General features: G+C 32.3%; 2 protein-coding genes across 12 annotated transcripts in view; one reads left to right on the plus strand and one right to left on the minus strand.

The window, feature by feature from the left end:
- LOC103313817 (uncharacterized protein) overlaps window positions 1–21768 on the plus strand; it is a 124450-nt gene that overhangs the window by 68551 nt on the left and 34131 nt on the right. The gene's annotated exons all lie outside the window — the stretch shown is intronic.
- LOC103313818 (uncharacterized) lies at window positions 12854–21740 on the minus strand. 11 transcript variants are annotated; one of them, XR_010333433.1, is made up of 9 exons: window positions 21034–21740; window positions 20706–20983; window positions 19348–20576; window positions 15445–19297; window positions 15245–15395; window positions 15065–15192; window positions 14922–14958; window positions 14809–14867; window positions 13802–13896 (listed from the first exon to the last, which is right to left on the minus strand). XR_010333433.1 is itself a non-coding variant. In XM_064355620.1 (8 exons), the coding sequence occupies exons 4-8, from the start codon at window positions 15372–15374 to the stop codon at window positions 13233–13235; spliced, it is 384 nt and encodes a 127-aa protein (XP_064211690.1). In that variant the 5' UTR covers window positions 15375–15395; window positions 15445–19297; window positions 19348–20576; window positions 20706–21736; the 3' UTR covers window positions 12854–13232. The 11 variants fall into 11 exon arrangements, 2 of the variants coding, with proteins under 2 accessions (XP_064211690.1, XP_064211691.1); XR_010333437.1 differs by having other exon boundaries at window positions 20706–20932; window positions 20982–21740; XR_010333436.1 differs by having other exon boundaries at window positions 20706–20938; window positions 20982–21740.

Genomic DNA, 21768 nt, shown 5'->3' on the forward strand with positions numbered 1-21768 from the left:
CATCAAATAACATAATATCAAAATTAAAATATTTCATTAAGGGTCGCGTTACAATCGTCGAATAACTTTACCCTAGGGATAAATTTTGAAAAATACATTGTTGTGCCTCAGCATAAGGCTTAGGAAGTCACAAGTGAACAAAAACCATTGAAATTTTAATAAGAAACGCTATATTAACCAACAAATAAATAGACTTTTTACTATTCCAGATAAATAAAATAACAATTGTAACCATAGTAATTTTACTAGAAATAACTTATCGGAGTTTATCTGACGATTGTAAAATCCACCCTAAATTTCATTAAAGCCATTATTAAATGTATCGTATTGTGAAAAGTTTTAATCTGTTGTGAATGTATTTTTATATTTTTTGTATTTATTTTATATTGTCACGTATTTTTAACTTTGAATTATAGTAATTGTAATTTTAAATTTTTGTTTTCAAAATTCACTATCAGCATAAGTGTATGTTTACAAATAAAATGATTACTGTAAACCCATATTGCAAGCATCAAAATTATCAGGTGCCTAAATTTATTCATTGTTTAATATAAACGGAGGAAGTTGTTGGTTGTTTTGGGCAGAGATGTAAATAAGCTTTATATTTAGCGACGATTCGATTTTAATTATTTTAAATTTTTTAATTTTTTATTTTTTTTAATTTTTTATTTTTTTTAATTTTTTAAGTTATTCCACTTCAACACTTAACAAACTTCTTTCCTTTTTCGTTCTTAATTGTAATGTACTTAATAACTACAATAAGGTTTGGATAATTCGAACATAAAGTTTGCAGACTTCGTTAAGATTAGGAAAATGCTCAGATTATATAATTCACAATAAATCATCATTTATTATAAATTCTATCTTACTTTTTTGTAATTTTTCTTAAAAATGAGACGCCAAATTACAAAAACTTGTTTTACATTATTATTCTACACAATTATCTAAGTTTTACGTGGCTCGAGCGACAAGTAAGAGCGTAATTTTATTATGTATTCATTTATTCTCGTAAATTCTTCGATTCTAAATTCAATGGAATTATCCTTTAGATACTACTCCAAGTGGGGCTTTGAATTTTATTGCCCTCTTCCCTCATTCTTTAATTCTTATGAGCTGTTTCAAAACTAGAGGTGTTCGCAAAGTTGAGGCGTTCCTTTTAACATGAGATACTATGCAAAGAGGTTTAGCCTAAATTGTCTTAATAAAAAGGCGTTCCTCGAGATACTGTGCATTATTCTTAAGAGTTTTAGCTTAAATTGTCTTAATAAAACGTTTGTAATAACGGAGAAAATTTTTTGTTTTTCTATTTTGAGTCCGGTCCTGTCTAACTGCCGTCTTGAGATAAGCGCTTCAAAATAATCTCATTATTGTGGATCCCAGATTTTCAATAATGTTCCTTTTATTATTTTGTTTCATATTTTAAGTACTCTTTGAATGACGCAGCTGCATTCTCATAGCATTGCCCATACAATTGCATTAAATCTATAAGATTGTTGTCATTGTAATAGTGAGCCTCTCCGAGTAATTAGATGACAATTGTAATAGTTTTTGGTGATTCCGCCAATAATCCTTTGATTTTTTCATCTGAAAGGGTCGGCTTCCAGAATTAAAAAAAAAGTTATTGTATCTTCGTTATCATCAACATTTTACTAAGGTGTTTTAGGCTAAAACTCTTAATATCAATGTACTAGCACCTCTTAAAAGAAACGTGTCAACGTCGCGAACAGCCTGTATAAAAACGCCAACGTCACATTTGACCGAATTATTTTTTTAAATAAGATTGATAAAATTGTAAAGTAATTATTAATGATCTCTTATTCAAAATATAAATTACATTAGCTAATATTTTTTTTGAAGTGCATGAATAATTTATAACAGCTACATTTAAGACAAAATGCGATGTTAGCGTTTTTATAGTTTTGAGACAGCTAATTGAATATTTATACATTTGACTCAAAGCAGTGGGTAAAGCGACCGACCGTAGGAATAATGCCTCAGTATGGCCACAGTTGTGATTTTATGATAGCTGTCAATCAAATTCCAAGTTGGGTTGTTTTTCAATATTTCGACAGCATCTCTGGAGACATCTGTAAAGTAGTAGTTGAACTAGATCAAGCAAGATATCGACTTTACCGATATTTTGATTTTGTAAAATTTTAATGCTATGCGTTTATAACAGAGATTTTCGTTTTTAACGATGCAAAGTTTTAGTTTATACTTTTTTTATAGATGCACTCTTTTAGTCGCTTCCGTTTTTATTTATTTACTATTTTAATTTCACAAGTTATTATACAATATTATACTGTGTACCGTTTCAGATTAGGAAATTTTTATATGTCCCCTTTGAGGGCAATAAAGCATTGACAAACACAATGAGTCCCTCTCGCAATCTTTTATAGTAATCCTGATCTTGTAAGATTATACAACCACCATAAACCTTGTAATCCCTAGTTAGGACGATCTATTGTGCGGGTATTAAGACCCACGCGCTCGAAGACTGGTTGCTTTCACCGGCCAGGTCCGGCTCTAAAACGGCAAATAATTTTCCTATTCCTAATGTTTTCAAAATTTACTATCAGCATAAGTATATGTTTACAAATAAAATAATTACTGTAAACCCATATTGCAAGCATCAAAATTATCAGGTGCCTAAATTTATTCATTGTTTAATATAAACGGAGGAAATTGTTGGTTGTTTAGGACAAAGATGTAAATAAGCTTTATATTTTTAGCGACGATTCGATTTTAATTAAATCATCATCAGGCTACAAGGATAAACGTAAGGTTTGTTGATTTTTGTAAATGTTTAACATACCTTCAATACTGATAGGTCTTGCTTCAAGGTGACATGGCACGAACACTGACTTTTTTCATCACACAGCCAATATATTAAATGCAATGTGCATTTAAACTCCCAAATGTCGGCTGTAAGCGTCCAACAAATCGACAATTTGTAAATTACAGAGACGCATCAAACTCCCGTAACACATTCCGCGAGAATGTTAATTCGGAAATTTGCAATTCCTACGTAAAAAATTGTTATGCTACTAATTCAAAATTCCGAAATTCATTCCTCGGGAATAATTATTCCGAAGATTCATATAAAAAAGGAAATGATCCCCTAAGAAATCCAATCGTCGATATTAATTAATAATATTATACGAATTTATTCAGCTAGTGATACCGACATCTCATATGTTGTCATGCCATATCGCAATCAAAATTTTAAAGTTTATTAGACACAGGCGCAAGTGTCTCCTTAATAATAACATAAAAATTAAAAAAAATTGGAGGCTTAACTTATAATGCCAATGATAAAGTTCGAATGTCTGGACTTGTAGCCAACGCAATCACAGAAAGGGTCGGTAGCATCGAATTTAAATTTGAAATACACAATAAAGAAATCCCAATAAAATTTCATATTTTGAAAGAACCAAGTGGTATTTCGTTTGATGGACTCTTGGGTTACGATTTTTTAAAGAATTGTTCGTGTGTTAATTTCGAAAAGAATGAGTTATGTCTTAATGAAATAAAATTCCCAATAAAAATGTACAATAATTCAAACCCTCTTGCGAACTCTACATATTATATAAATTTGAGATCTGAAACTGTAATTGAGGTCAATGTCTTAAATCCCGAAATTAAAGAAGGAATTTGCCCCGAAACCCCAATATGCGAAGGTGTTTACTTAGCAAAAGCAATATTAAAAGTCAATGAAAACAATAAAGCTTTTACTACTATCCTTAATACCACAAATAATAGAATCAAAGTAAATCAGATTGCTGTCAAACTGGGAAAAATAAAAGAGATAGATCTTACCAACGATTCAACTCAAATTTTACGCGTAAATAGAAATCCTGATGTATCAAATCGGTTAAAATTACTTCACGAAAATGTACGATTAAATCATTTAAATAAGGAGGAAGAAGAATCTGTCAAAAACGTTTGTAATAATTATAATAACATATTTTATTTACCAGGTGATGATTTAACACACACCAATTCAATACATCATGAAATCATTACTACAAATCAAACATCAATAACAACAAAAATATATAGATTCCCCAAAATTCATGAACAAGAACTAAACAAACAAATCGCAAAGATGTTAAAGCAAGGAGTTATCAAAGATTCGGTCAGTCCATATAATAGCCCCTAAAAAGCAGATGCTTCCGGAGCAAAGAAATGGCGCATCGTTGTCGATTACCGTAAATTAAATGACGTCACTGTTGGAGATTCATATCCCTTGCCCAACATTGAGTCAATTCTCGATCTATTAGGTCACTCAAAATATTTTACAACATTAGATCTCGCTTCCGGCTTCCATCAAATACCTATGAAAAAAGAAGACGTTCCTAAAACAGCTTTCTCTACACCCCGTGGGCATTACGAATTTTTAAGAATGCCCTTCGGTTAAAAAACTCACCCAGTGTCTTTCAAAGATTAATGAATAACGTCCTAACAGGTCTAACAGGAACACACGCTTTTGTTTATTTAGATGATATTGTTGTATACGCTTCTTCACTTTATGAACATACGAAAAAATTAGAAGAGGTATTTCAAAGACTCCGAGCAAATAATCTAAAGTTGCAACCAGATAAGTGTGAATTTTTACATAAAGAAATTGCTTACTTAGGACACATATTACCCATCAAGGTGTGAAACCCAATCCAGAAAAAATTTCGTGTGTCATAATTCATAAATTATTCAACTCCTAAAAACCCCAAAGAAACAAAACAATTCTTAGGTTTAATCGGTTACTATAGAAAGTTCATAGAAAATTTCTCTGCTCACGCAAAACCTCTAACAAATCTCTTAAAAAAGGATATGCCTTTTATTTGGAATAACGAACAAGAAACAGTCTTTAATCATTTCAAACAAGTACTTACTAGTCAACCTTTACTTAAATTTCCTAACTTTGATGAAGAATTTATCTTAACAACTGACATATCTAATTATGCCATCGAAGCCATATTATCACAAGGTCCTATTAGACAAGATCTTCCTATTGCGTATGCTTAATGAAGCTGAATGTAACTACTCTACCACAGAAAAAGAATTACTTGCTATAATTTTTGGAACACAGCATTTTCGACCCTATCTGTACGGTCGTAAATTCACTATACTCACAGATCACAGACCTTTAACTTGGCTTTATAATTGTAAAGACCCAAACTCCCGACTTGTCCGTTGGAGATTAAAATTGGAAATCAAATATAAACCAGGTAGAATAAATTCAAATGTAGACGCATTATCGCGAAATCCTGTAGTCACGATTAATTCAATAAGTACAAGTACAGAGTCACGATAATTTTGTAAAATTCTATTACCAATGTGACAATCCTGTACAAATTAAAACAATTAAAGGAAATCTAATTTCAAAATTTCCTAATGCCTTATTCATATCAAAAGATTTAGATGAAAATAATCCCTACTATTGTTCTTTATCGAACACACATGATTCACAAAGAATTGAACCAGAAATCAACATCTACGACGTAACAGATTTAATAAATGATAATAAACAAGAAACCCTCATAGCCATTTCACGCCTAAATCATTTTGACATTATGTCTTATAAGAACTTATTTTATTCTCTACTAAATCTCAAAAAAAAGATTGAAGAAAAGCAATTTGCCAAAATATTTATAAAAAATCCCATTGAATATAATAGCAATTTCAAACAAGAACTTATTAACTGCATGATACACTACATATTTTCAAAAACATCGACTAAAATAATTTTAATTGACAAACAAAAAATAGTACCTAACACACGAGATGAGATTAATGCAATATTAAAAGAAAATCATTCTTCGCCCATATCTGGTTATTCCGGATTTCACAGGGCATATCGACGAATAAAAGAAAATTACTATTGGCAAAATATGAAAAAAGACATAAAGAAGTTCATAAAAAATTGTCAGTTTTGTCAAATAAATAAAACAAACCGACATCCAACTAAAACACCAATGGAAATAACAACTACTTCAACTAGACCTTTCCAAAGACTAGCTTTAGATATCGTAGGTCCTTTAGCAATCACCGAAAACGGCAATAAATTCGTACTAACCATCCAAGACGATCTTACAAAATACTCATTCGCTAAAGCTATTAAAAATCATGAAGCTCCTACAATTGCAAATGAATTTCTTGACTTTATAATGATTTTTGGTCTACCCGAAACAATATTAACTGATAATGGAACTGATTTCACTTCTAATTTAGTCAAAGAATTAAACAAACTGTTTAAAATTAAATATATCTTATCATCACCATACCATCCCATGACGAATGGCGCTTTAGACAGATTCCATTCAACACTAAAGGATTACTTAAAACACTACATTAATAACACTTAGAATAACTGGGACGAATTCATAGCAACTGCAATGTTTGCCTACAATACACACGTTCATACGGCTACTCATTTTACCTCATATGAATTCTTGTTTGGACATAAGGCTACTATACCATGCTCGCTCACCTCAAAACCAGAATTTAAATATACATACGATAATTATTACTCTCAATTGAAATTAAAGTTAAATAAATCTTTTCAACTACCTGAGAAAGAAGTCACATATCACAAGAATAACTTAAAGCCAGTTAAATCCAGTCTGGACGCCAGAGGGTATCCAGAGACACCCTCGACATCCGAGGACGAAAATGACTCTAAGGAAACCTAAAATTGTAAAACCTTTTACCCTTTTCTCACTATTCCTTTTACTATCCTTTATAAAAATTATACATGGACAAAAATTTAATATAACGACAATCAGTTCTACGTTCGGTGTTTTTTATCATGACTTGGGACAAGTTAAAATTTCAAACGATTATTTTACACTTTTATCTTATCCAAATTTAAGCTTTTACAACATGAAATTACAATTAATCAAAAACATTTATGACAAATCTATTATTGCCTGCGGAGACCCTTCTATTATTGAAGTTTTAGTTCACACGTTTCACTGTAAAGAATCGCTAAAATTAAAAAATCTTGAGGAAAAATCCGAAACTATTTCTCACCTAATAAGTCGCAAACCTAATATACAGAAAAGAGGATTATTTGATGGAGTTTCGTATGCATTTAAATGGTTATTTGGTACTCCAGATGCCGAAGACGCAACCTTTTATACTGATTCAATTAATGATCTAGTACATCAAAATCATGAAACTAAGTTATTATTGAAACAACAAATCAACATACTATCATCTGCCATCTCAAACTACAATCAATCTGCCCAACTTTTAAAATTAAACGAAGAAAAGCTCAGTAGTAACATCGAAAAATTTAACAATTATATTAAAAAGAATAACAAAAGAATTAATCATATTAGTCACGTATAATTAATAACTGATCACCTTAACTTACTAATCCAACTAACAGGAGAGTTAAATGAAGAATTTGACACTATCATATCTTGTATATTATTTATCAAACAGAATATTCTTCATCCAACTATTATTACCCCAAAACTTTTGAGAGAAGAATTATTGAAAATCAAACTAAGATCTGATATGGAATTTCCAATTGCACTTACAAATTATGATAACATATACAAATATTTTTCAATATGTCATATTACTGCTATCTACAATCAAGGACTCTTAATTTATGCTATAAAAATTCCCCTAGTGCATGAACAATCATATAATCTTTATAATCTTATTCCATTACCTATCCCTTCTTCTAATAATTCTAACACTTTTAGTTTCATCGACCCCGACTATCCTTTTCTGTTAGTGAATATAACTAAGGTACATTATTGTCGTCTCAAAGATTTGTCTTCATGTCAAAATTTAAGCCCACGTAAATATATTTGTAAAGATCCAATAATTCAGTTAACCACGGAACAACCAGTCTGCGAAACACTGTTAAAAAACAAACTCATTACTGAAGTCCCAAAAGATTGTCCAATTAAAGTTGTTAAAGCCAATATGGAAATATGGCACACCCTATCCCAAAATTCCTAGCTCTTTTTAATTTCCAGTCCTACCATGGCAACGATCCACTGCTACGGAGATGCCCCTGCAGAAGTCCGCATCGAAAAATCCGAGATACTCACACTTCAACCCAAATGCCGTTGCTACACCGGATCAACTGTTCTCATTGCCAATACTAACTCTTCAGCCAATGCCACAAATTACATGCCTGACATCAACCTCAATGGGGATGACTGTTGTATCAGGAAGATATACATTATAAAATCCGAAGAAATGGAACCTATTAACTTAAAAAACCTCAACCTTGAGGAACTACAAAATGCACACGACAAACTTGCTCAGTTCGACAACATAATCCAAGATTCTCTCAACAAATCCTTTATAAGCAAAAGAATCCATTGGTTTAGCCTACTATGTGGAATTTTATTAATCATCTCACTAGCTCTATTTTGCTACTGTTGTTGCTGTAATTGCTTCAACTTTTCCAAACTCCCAATTATCGGAAGATTTCTCCCAAAAAACAACTCAAAATGCAACATCTTTGAAATTTACATAAACAGCAAGAACTCAATATCGAACAACAAAATATATCCAACCATAGCATCACAACAAGATTTCCGTAGAGTTCCTTAAAATCAATCACCGAAGAAAACGAGAAAACCCCATTAAACAACTAATCTACGATATTAGAATCAACCATCCTTGAATGCGATTCCAATATACGGTCCCGACGATCACTACCACGAGAAAAGAAGTCTCCTTCGCCAACACTGAAACGCGCACCGTTCCAATTGTGAATGTGTTAAGTGTTTATATGCCCTTTCTAAATAATCAAAGTGAACCAGAAGTTTAAAATAAAGTGTCAGTTAAGACCATTCGGGCCTTTACACCTTATGCAACCAACATTTCGGCACAATTTTTTTTTCTCTTTTTTTTTCTTTTCCATTTAACGAGCCAAGCATTCAATATTTAAATTATTTTCTTCATCAAAAATCTCACAACGTTTTAAAATACAAGTTGAGAAGCTTCTTTGCGTCACTTTTCGACCCTCGAAGAGACGATTTTACCCAGCCTCCGGATGTGAAACAAAAGAGCAGGTAGCGAGGGCCTGAAAAACACCACATTCCTCAAATTCCAAGGGGAGAAAGCTGATTCCAGATGGCGGACTTTTCTATTGTTTTACCCTAATTAAATCGTTAATTCTCTGCATTACCAACCAGGGAAAAACCTAATGTAAATCAAATTCACAAGAGGAAGTCCTAAGCCCGAAATCGCCGATCTTTGATACCGTTTGAGGTACATTTCGATTCATCCCCATTTTATATCAAACAAAATCGTCACGGATTGAATCAAACCTGCAAACTTCATTCAACATACAACTCCAAACCTCATTCAGCTTAAGAAAATTATCAAGAATCAAGCAGAATAAACCCGAAGAAAGCTCTTTTATTCCACGTGGAAACGCTTTTATTAATTAATTGGCGATTGAGGAACAAATACGTCGATTCTATCACATCTCGACATCACCCAGAGACGTTTGCAAACTTCCTGTCAATCCTTCGAAGATATTAACGCATTGTTTATCAACTTTAAACAATATTTCTTGTTAGTCACGTAGGCCACAGATCCAGTGACGTCACACAACCCCTATAAATAGTTGCCGCTTGGAAGAGGAAAATCAGACAGTGTTTGTACGTCTTTTCGGAGACAACGCTTGCACTCGTCTCACTGCTGTAGTTGAGCTTCTTTGTCTTCGACGGGTTGAGCCAACTAGCTTTGCGTTCCAAACTCATTTTTTCCACCGACGGGTCGGAAAGACTGTTTGGAGTAACTCCTGGTGCTGGATGTAAATCCTTGGCAGCTTCTTAGTCTCCGACGGGTTGAGCGCCAACTTCAAATAAAGGATTGATTCAGTTACCAACTTAATTCAGGTGCAGCTTCTTTTCTTTCCCGCCGACAGGTTGGAAAGGTTGTTTGAGAAATAGTCTCCTGGAGTTGAACGAAAATCTCAGGCAGCTTCTTTGTCTCCGACGGGTTGAGCGCCTCTTCAAAAGATGAGATTGGTTCAACTTTCAGTTGGGGTTTTTCACCATGGCAGCTTCTTTGTCTGCGACGGGTTGAGCGCCAAACGGTGAAATGTACCTCGAGAGATACCTCCAGGTCTCAAAGAGATAAACTCTTCGTCACACCACCAGGATCACCATCTTCGACGGTGGGAAGTCTCAGGGGAGGATCTTTATCTAACTCTTTTCTTTTTCAGAGCGTTAATTAATCCTTTCTTTTTACAGGGCGTTAATTAATCTTTTCTTTTACAGAGCGTTAATTATTCTTTTTTCCACAGAGCGCAAACTTAATCCTTTCATGCCATTTATTTTATTTTACCAGACTTTCGCTTACTATACTTAAGTTTAGCTAGGAGCACGTGATATGTACGTGTTGAATTTGACGACAGCTCTTTTGCTTAATTAAAACAAAGTGTTGATTACGAAGGCTTAATTTGGCTGCATGTTTGAGTAGTAACTATCTTTCTGTCTCCCTTTGGAACTTGCCATCACACTAGGGAAAAAGACCTCGGCAGTCCCAATGAGTGCAATGGCCTAACTACAAAACATGCCAATTTAAAAGAGAGCCTAGCTTTTTCCCCGGGGCTTGGGGAGAGATGTATACCCAAGGTTAGGGAATGGAGAGCACGCGGTGGTCGGAACCTCTGGGAGTCCCTCTTGCAACCGTCTTTCTAGAATCACCAGGTTGGGTCCGAGTAATCAACTTTGCATTCAAATTTCCCGCTCAGTTCTCTGAGATTCAATACTCGTTTAGCTGGTTGCCTAGGTATAGTGTTTAACTTGTTGTCTATACTCACTTCTGAATTGTATAACGTGTTGCATACTATCACCAATGACTGTAAATTTAGTGAATAAACATTTTGGGTCGAACTCTTTGCGTTTTCTTTTCCCAGACACACAGTGCTTGAAATAACGAATCTCCAAATCTACATGATAACGTAGCGGTCCTCCAAACAATCTCTAGACGATCACCTCAAAACTAAATATTTTGACAAGGCCAAACCCCCGAACGGTTACACAGTGTAATGCCGAATACCAGCAGTGTGGAAAACAAACAAACAAAGTACTCTATTAGAGTAGAGACTGTTTATTTATATCCCATCACCCAGAAGTGCGACTATCTGTCATGAAATTGTCACGTCTTTTTCTTTTTGTGTTATGTATATCATTATACTTTTTATTAATATGCATTAAAATATATATGCATATACCTTTTATATTCTCATATAGCTTTTACATGTATTCGATAGTTTTAATTTTTATTATTACTATATTCTATTATCATATTATATTATTATATTATTTGACACTACTTACTATCTTTACACCATTTTCTTAACATTTATAGGAAATTTGTTAGATGTTTAAATTCAATTTTATTATGATTTTTTTCTTATCCGATTTTGTCAAGCATGTTTAATCCTTAACAACATTTTTATAGGGGGAGGTGTGTTATGTACCACAACTGTGCTTGCGATCGAATATTTATTTATACGTACAAAAAGCCACCCGCTTCGCACAAGTTGCAAGCAACTGTCCTCATCTCCTATATTATTTTAAATTTTAGAGATAATATTTAAAAATCTTATTGTTTAGGAATAACATCCCTATTTTGTATAACTTAGAACATACGGTTACATTTGGTACCATATGGTAAAACAGTTCGAAGAGTTCTAAAAGGTCTGCAAGTTTCTTAATAAAGGTCAGAGTCGGTGAATTGTACTTGTACGAAAGGACTATTCTTTTTCATAAAGTGGTGTCAGAAGTTCCTGAATGTTTTATTAACCAAAAAAACATAACACATTGTTAGTACAAATTTAATTTAAAATATTGAGTACGGATCATTTCGGAAGAAAATCTAGTTGGCACACGCCTTGATGGGTCTTGCGGCCGGGATGCTATAAAGTACTTAGTGCACCAGAGCCATATCTTTGAAATATCGTTGACTGAGCTATACCCTCGTAATCATTTCAGAAAACCTGTAACCGGGTGAAATTTTTTCTTTTACACTTTCTATGACACCTCTCGGGCAGCATAAGTTGATTTGCGACCTGTCAAATGTGCAATTTCATGTGAAGATGGCGATTGGGACCAAATATTGGGCCCTTTGGCGTACGATTTACTTGAAACTGCTTAAAAATTCAAGTAAAAGTGAAAATAGTGATAATGACGAACGACTTTTGGGACTATTTTTGATCAACGGCACTTCGGAAACCTCACTTTTTCAACGAACCCCGACTTGATGGAACCGTTTGCAGTTCATTTCGCGGGCTCTGACGAAAAAAACTCTAAAAATGGGCGTTATTCTGTCTTGAACCCCTTTGTACAAGCTATATGTGGCTCGATACTGAAACAAACGATAGATGGTAGACAGCAGAAATCACAGTTTTTAAAGCACAACGTTGAAAACCGTTCACGAAATGACTGCAGGTTGGGACAAGGAACCCCCACAATTTATTCATTTTTCATTTGGCACATTTCATCCATTAAGGACCACACTAACACAATGTTGAATTTATGAGAAACGAAGCTTATATGGCACGAGAAGCTATATCTGCTGGAATATCCTGACTTGCAACACGGCGCCAAGTAGTCAGTTTGCAAATTGTTTGGATATAGGGTACCCAATGACCAATGACAATGACAGACAGCAGAAGGAAATCCCAGTGCCGATGTTTGTTGATGATTGCGAAGAAAGAAGAGAATTACCGGATAGAAGAGGAGATGCAGCAATTTTGCCCGTAAATACCTATTGTCCAGGAATTGGATCGTGGAAATCGGAATTTGGTGTATATTGATAAACTAAATTGTAAAATGTGAAAGAATATATTTGTCTGCAAATGTACTACAATACAATATTTATACTGAAATAAATAATAAAAAATTCATGAACTACAGCTTTCTTTAGTATAGAAAGGTTATGTACATACATCCACACTGAAAATTTACACAACTATAAGTATTAAGGTCACCGTTTTAACTATAAAATATGTAGAGGTAAGTTTAAAGTAGGTCCCAGTTACTAGTTTTAGTTTTTGAAACTTCTTAGTTTCTGTAAAAGAAAGCACTTTCTCGGAAAATGTTGAGGGAATGAGCTTGGAGTCAGCTTTTCGGCAATTCCAGTTAAACAGCATTATTAACAAAAGCCGTGTACTTGTTCGCTGCCTTCAAATTTCTTTTTCAAATCATCCACTGTTCGTGTTCTTGGAGTAACCGAATTTACGTGTGGCAATGTGGCACGACCTGGTCCTACACTCAGAGAATTCTATGGTTAAATGAAATAAAAAACATTTTAAATTAAGCTATCACGCACTTTCAATACGAGCAACAGTTTCGTTGCATTCAAGGAAACGACTAAAATCTTTGTTTTAGTTACGTGTTTGAATACTAAATACTAAGACTAAAATAGCCGTGGTTTTTCAGAACAACAAATTAAAGGATCACAATAAAATTTGTAAATATTCAAGAGGTTAGTTTGATGTACATTCAATAAAACATACCCTTGCTTACTACAACGCTATAGATGATTTAACCAAATGATTTTTAAATACCTTAATTGACCATGTTTACTTTTAAACGAATGTGTTTAAACTAGTGAAGCAAATAAATTGTTGCTTTGAATTGAAAACAATGACCTTCGATTAAAAGGCTCCATATTTTAACAGTTCTAGGATAGATTAAATAAAAATGCAGTAGATGTAATGATGAAATTTATTTTAACAAAATTCATGTTATAAAATATAACAAAACATTATAATATAATATAATAAATATCAACGAAAAAACAACTAGATATTAATTATTCTAAAAGAACTATAAAAAATGATCCATTAGGATAACGAAAGATTCATGGAGAAGACGAATATCCATCCTAATCAATTCACTAGAATGGATAACAAAATTAATTCAGTTTTATTTACTTTATATCCATGAAAATGGCTCTCATAGCACAGAGTGGTATTTTTGTACAAAAAAATGAATTCTCATGTATAAGAATAAATCAAATTTCCGCAAACTGAGGCATAAAGTCATTAAAATTTACAATTATCATATTACCGGGGTGATACTTCACATTATATTTATTCACCCATGAGGTGAAAACTGAGTTTTCATACCGATTTTCAAAATCAGCATAATGTTCAGACACCTTGAACGTTTGGGTGTCAGTTGGACCATAATCAAAAGTTTCAACTGAAAAGTGAATATCGGGATCGACCGGTTGCATTAAACCTAAATGGTTAGTTTCAGGAACGGAAGTGTCGTTACTATTTAGTACATTAGGACTAACAGTAATTATATTTGTTGTTGCTAATTCAAAATCTTCTGGGTGTTTCTCACGTAAATGTTTTTTAAAGAAAATATAGTGTGAAAGGTTCTGAAACAACTACTACGACTTTGTTTACAAGTAAATTTGTTAATAAATTTATGCTTCAGTTTAACATGTAGTGTGAAATTACTGAGTTTTAAAGATTTAAAACTGCAAATAGGACAATTGATAATATTTAATCCTATTTTTATATGTATTTTTCAAAAATCCAGACAAAGATACACAAAAGTAATCCTAAAATAAGAAAATTTTTGTTCAATTTAAATAAATTCTCTGAATTTAGTGACTACGATTAAGGCTATTTGCGAGAGTCATCACATAAGGTATTTGCTTTTACCATTGCGTTGAAATCCCGAAAATTACTTTTTAGATAAGTAAATAAATATATTCTGCTTCGGGAGGATATTCCGCACAAAGTACGTGAAAGGTTTTAAATAATAAGTCAAAACATTGCAAGGTTGTACTTACTTTGTAAATGAAGGCATCAATAATCAAGTAGCTCTGCGTTAGTTCCGATATTACTGGCCCTACAACAATCATATACGGTTAGACAGTTCTATTGACAGCCTTGAAGGAATTACGTCTTTGGATAATAAAATTTTCGATTTCTCCACAAATCTGAAACATATATAAAACATCACTATCTCACAAGATTCATCTAAACAATATTGTATGACAATTACATTCGGTATATTTTGTAAATAAAAACCTTTACAAAACTGACCTTAACGTGATTTATAATGCTCTCTTCGCACTCGACTATGCTGGGTTTCCAATGCACATTTTTTACCAGATCTTCCTTTCGGTGGAAACAAAAGGGGCAAGGTGGTGATTTGTAACGCAAACTACCATCTAAAAAGAAACTCTTTTTGTAAACTTGTGACAAATAAATATAATTTTTTACCTTCTGATAAAGTTTCATTTTTCAATTGGGTCAAAACAATGTCATCTAGCTTATTTACATTTTCACAATTTAATAGTTTCTCGTAAAATATATCCCATTTTGAATACATTTCTGTTGCATCGGGAAACATTTTTTTAAAATCCGTATCAATCTACAATTTTTGCCGTTTAAACATTTTTATTACTCATAATAAAATTTACATAAATTTACATACTAATACTGTAGCAACTTTATGTTTTAAAATAGGCCATTCTACTAAAAACTGATCTAGTTTTCACCGTGCTAGCACGACGCATCGCAAATGAATTGTTCCAGTGCGATAACACTGTCTCAAAGGGTTCATTCCAATGCTTCAGCCATTTGGCACTAGCATCCATATCATGTTTAAGGTTTATTGAAAGTAAAATATATAAGTACTCATGTATACAATATAAGACATAATACAATAGCATATTATGATGTGATCTTTGCTTACCAGTAACAGGATTATTAAGTATTTCTTGATCCGTTTCTGATTCTTCTTCAGAATTGTTTGTTATATTATATAATTGCTTTAAATTCCTATATTTGTCCACGAGTTTTCCTTTGGTATTTACCGGTTTCTTTTTGAATGGCCCAGCTCCACCACTACATCGTGGAATATAATAGGTTGCAACATGTTCTGATTTAAACAATTCAGAAATTTTTTTGGAAAGATTCTCGAAATCTTCGGCAGTCAGTTTTCTAAAATTATAATTCTGGAGAGTTCTAATAAACAATTAAACCATATTGCCCACCCATTCACAGCCTCAGCCAGTGCGCTATATAATAATCTTATTGCATTTGTTCAAGACAGAGAAATGTATCGGCACAAATAGGAATTTTAGCGATTTCTCTAATAGTGGTATAAAATTAAAGCACATGATTTCGGAATTAATTTTTTTAACAAAATAATTAGGTATAGTGGCGGTCAGCTCGATTTGCGTGTGCGTCATCAATTTCATTTTTTCATTACCAACACAAAGCTATAAAAAATTATCAAAAACAATGCAAATTTAAACAGCTAAGGGCTATCTAAGGGTGGTATCCTTGAACATTAATTTACATGTGCACTTCGACAACACCATCAAGTGTCACGAATTGACAGTAAATTATAGACGTCGTCGCATGGTTGTCGAAAGTGTTATCGATGTTAATCGCAAGTATTTTCTGTTCGTTTATTGTGTTTTGTGATTTGCTTTTCGTTAGGTTTTTGATTCTGCGTTTATTAGTTCTTGTTTTGTGAATCTGTATTTTTTGTAACAACTCATAATTTAAACACTTCGTAACCTCAAAAAATATTTGATAGTTTGTCACCGCTATGCCCCTGCTATGTAAACGTAGTGACAGAAATGTCAGATGACGCACACGCAAACGGAGCTGAGCGCTACCATACCTATAGATTTGCATTACGTTTTTTTGTAGACACTGCTATCAACGTATCTTATGAGATTTTGAAATACGAGTAATCACGCTCGCTATTTTTTTGAATACTTTTAACAATAAAATTATTCCTGTTTTAAAAAAATATAAAAAAAGATGATTAAAACTTTGGTTGTACTTAGCTTCGTTCTGCACAGGTTTTGTGATAGAACTACTGAGCTCCCTCACCACGACAAGGTGTCAACCCACTGAGGAAGTTTTTTTTTACTTTTATTGTTCAAATTAAAAATTATAATTATTATTAAAATGCTTATCATCATATTATGTATTTATGTAAAAATCTCTAAAACTAAACTTGAAATATTATTTACAAATCCTTTTTTATTATGCTGCGTAATGGTAAATTGCGACTATGTCTTGAATCAATTATTTCTGGTAACATGGCATTCATATAAAAATTTTCAAGACAATCTATCATTCTTCCGTTCCAATATTTACTATCGTCTTTCTCAATAATACAATATTTTAAATCTGTAAAGGTGTACACTATAAAAAAACAAGTTTGGCGATTAGTAATGTGGAGCTGACCTTGTACTTGATACATGTAATTATCTTTTTCTTTTAAAACTATTTTACTATCATCTTGAGAATCTATTTCTAAGTATTTAATCAATTTTTGTTCTATGGCAGTTTTAATATTTGTGTTTCTTGAGCTAAATGGACATTTATATTTAAAAAATTTTAACATACTACATTTATATTTAAAAACACTTTTAAAACCAAAATGCGCTTCATGTACTATGTCAACGTTGAAAAAACTGCAAGAATAAATGTCATGTTTTATGTTTTTTAACTCCGAAAATAAATGACCGATGTCAACAATCCTTCTACCGCTTGGAATATAAATTTGTTCTTGACTAGTATCTTTCTCAATAACAAATACTTCATCATCATCGGAACTTGATTCAATTGACTGAAAGCTACACTCCGCGAGACTTGATTTACTTGGAAATTCCGTTTTAGAACCCTTTCGTTGTTTTTTCCAAAAATTACGCATTATTTGTTTTCGACTTTTTCTTTTTTTTGAAAAACTTAGTTTACTATTATTACCCATAATTTTAAATATACAAAGATTTCAACTATTTACAAGTGATATAATAAGAAATTAGGAAATACACTTACCAACCAGCAGTCGCAACAAATAATTAAATAAAAAGAAATAGATAAAATTGATATTCTGCAAAGTAACAAATTAAAAACTACAAATACCACTGTTTAAAAATTACCACTTATTACAAAACACTGTGGGGCAAGAAAGTGACCAGCACTCTGCAAAGACTCAAAGAGTAAAGAAGTTGTAGAACTATATGTTTTGATTATATATAAGTACCAACCACCACCCTAAACCCTCCACTAAATACAAGTCTTATGACTCATGAGCTTATGAAAAACTTTCTAAACTTTCTAATAAACATTTTTGTTTACATGTGATTTCAGTTTCAGGTACCCGATCTTTAGCAATGTTTACTTATATTTTAAAGAAATACACAAAATTTATATAATGTAAGAGTAACGCAGCTATATCTTTGCAAGCTAGTTATAGAAAAATTGTATAAATTTAATAAAAAAACGAGAAATAATTCCTAAATTCTAAAATAATACATAATTATAAAAGTATCATTTATTTTACTAGGCGTAACGTAAACAAATTATATCCCTAAGACTGGATCTTACAATCTCTCGATACGTTATTTGTACTATAATTATTACTGGGTATAGTTACAATAAATTTTTACAACAATGTATTTTTCAGAATTTATTACCTGGATAAAATTATCAGACGAAAAAGCGGGTTTAAAGAAGTTTTCATCATTTTAATGAGATATTCCTAGTAACTTTTTTAAAGTTAAACTGTTTTCTGAAAGAACAATAATGTTTCACCAATTAATTTTTTTATTTTATATTTTTTCAATGCAAGTGATCCAATTAGAAATGCACATGACACATAATATAGCGAACAGAATTCGGTTAATTAAAACATAAAACCCAATAAATAAATGGTGTAATGGTGTATTATTTTTTACAAAACTATGCTAGTATTTTATTATTCTTTAGTATCAAATTTTTTTAACAAAATAAAAAACGTATTTTTTACTGTATGTTGCTTGAATCTCTGAAATGAGAGAAACTATCGTGGGCGATAGTGGAATTCAGTTTGTTTACATTATTTGCATTTTATGAGAAGGGACAAGACACCCCGAGGCGAAGGTCGGATGCCTATCCGATGATTGACAGCTGTCACTGAAAACAGGTCTAAAAAAAGTATGCAACTTGTAGTACACCAATTCTCAACAATCGCTTCGATACCCTGAAGCCTTAATAATTAAATTTACGAGTATATTTCTACTTTTAGTGGTTAAAGTTGTTGTTTTTGAGTAACTCTCTAAAACAAAATGACCCGCATTTGTAGCGGACAAAAATTGTTGCAGATCCAAATCATATGACATTTTGCAAGCCTTTTTTAACTTTTCGGCCCCCACAAAAGCGAAAGACCGAGAACAGGCTTGCTCATACCGTTCCTGACATACTTCATCAACTGTATTAATGGAACACATATCCTTGATTTGCGAAAAATACAACAGATTCAGATGTCTGAAACGTTAAAAAATTAGATAAGTGTTCAGGTATGTGGGTAATTTTACCGATGACGAATACTGTTCCATTAAGGAAATGTACGAAAGCGATATTGTTTCTGCCTCGGTTGCTGTTTTAAATATTTTTAATTTATTAAACAATTTTATACAGGGCCCTATAGTAGGAATCAATTCTTTTAAAATGTCTTCTGTTAAGCACCTAAGTGCCTCCATATCTATCTCTTCTTCTAAATTTAAAAACAAATTATTTAAAATATTAACAACATTTAGGCAAATACAAAGAAACAAGAACTTACTTTCGAAAGTTTAGAAAACCCTTTTAAGCGATTTCCCATATAACAATTGAACTAAACTTTTCTTGTTTTAAAAAGTTGGTATGAGTGTTACAATAGTTTAGTATTAATACAAATCAACACTTTACATTGTTTTTTATAAAGAAGGAAAGCTAAATCAAACGGATTTATATTTTGTTCTTGATACAAACATGTGTATTATTAGTAATCAGAGTTTGCGTTCAAAAATCAGTCAATACATTCTTAAAAAACAAATAAACCTTCCTGAAAACTGATAATATTTAATTATTTTTTTACCTAGTTAATAAAGTTATCAAAAGATAACTCACACAGCACTCAAAATATAAAAATGTGATGTGACGCTAAATGGTTTCAATTGTTCAATGTGCGAATATGCTTCGATTTTGTGCTGCTTGATGCGAAGATGTTGAGACAAGCACTTTAACTTAGAACTAACACACACAGATATTATAAGAACTCGTAAGTTTCTTAGTTCAAAATAGTGTATTTACTGCCAAATATCTGCGACACTTTGGTTTAAATACAACTTTTGTTGAAAGGCAATTACGAACGCTTTCATTCAGAAACTCTTGTGTGTTCGTGGAAGGAACAAAAGCGTAAAAATGTATAAAATTCGTTTTCAACCAACAAACTTTATAATATCTGTTTTTTAATGCATATCTATAATTGAATTAAACAAAAACGTGGTGGCAGTTTTTGTTACTCGAAACAAATACTTCCAGTTACTTGAAGTAAATTACATTTGCTTAGCTAAAATAAATATTATTTTGATTAAAAGAACAAAATTGGTTGTTCTAGCATATGCCTTATTCTCAGTGTAGGTCCATTCTCGATAAAATTGAGTCAATGAAGGTTTTCTTCATGTCCCTTCGATCCCTCAAACAATGTCTTAACGCTTTTAAATTCCATCAAATAGCACTTGTATTTCATCCAGTCTTTCGACCGCCGGCATTTTTAATCGTTCTGAAAGAAACAACACAAAATTAAAATTGCTTTGAATTAGTATTGACCATAACTGACTGCTCGCTAATTTCGTTCTTTCAGCATTTTCAAACGATAATTTATAATATAAAGCATATATTTCAATAGTACCTCATAACTTTAATCTGAGTTCTGTTAAATTTGACAAATTTTATTGTTCACTGATGGCAACGCTGATACAAGAATTGCACTAACTCAGAATGCGGACCTGGAAATATTCTTGTTGCGGTCGAGTAGGTAAACAAGCTTTACACAGCATCCCATTGTCAGACCGTCATAAAAGATTACCACCGATAATGGGTTACTTGGGTTGTATCCTCCAAATATCGTTGAACCGACTTTAACTAAGGGTGTTATTTTACTATTTTAATACTTCGTCAGAATTACCACTACAAAATTTTTAGTTCCTAATCAAGTTTTCCACATTTCCCTACGCAACTTTTTTACCAACACAGATTTCAACCTCTCTCTTATTCTATGGATCATAGATCATAGATATAGACCGGCAAAGTGATTTTACGAGCGAAGGTCAAAGCGGTCCGATCGGCTACGCATTGGCGTGCGTATCGAACCTAGCCCAGTTAAATAAATTGTCACATTAAAATGTGGAGGATAGACTTAAATTTTTGATATAACCTTCCACGAAATATTTAAAAACGTCTAGTCAAAGAATTTTTCGTTTCAACCCCCGCGCAAAGGTTGAAAACACGAAAATTATGTGTTTTTTCAAAATCGGGAAGAGCTAGAAAAAAAGTTTTAAATAAAAATTGTGAAGCAAAACATTTAACATAAAATACCTCTTGAATATTGTGGATATTATGCAAATTAACAGAGTTTAGGGTGGTTAAATGTTAAGGGATGATGTGTACAATTTTTAAAAATGAGCACAAACACGTGATTGTTATATGAAATTTTCTGCTGAACGTGAATCTGAAGGTAATTGTTGGATTTGAAATTGCCTTTTTGGTAAAAAAGGCGTTTTAGCGCAAAATGTACAAGAAACTACAATTGGACAAATTGTCCTTTTAGACCTTCGTTTCTTCTTTCTGGATGAAGCTAGAAACTTCTTTTTTTTTAACATATTCCTCAATTAATGCAGTGTCTACCGTATACAGACAAGCTTTAGTTTTTGCAAAAGTAAACAGAAAATTCCAGTTTTCGTGTAACGTGTCAT

This window comes from Tribolium castaneum, chromosome 3 (genome assembly GCF_031307605.1).
Source record: "Tribolium castaneum strain GA2 chromosome 3, icTriCast1.1, whole genome shotgun sequence".
NCBI lineage: Eukaryota > Metazoa > Arthropoda > Insecta > Coleoptera > Tenebrionidae > Tribolium > Tribolium castaneum.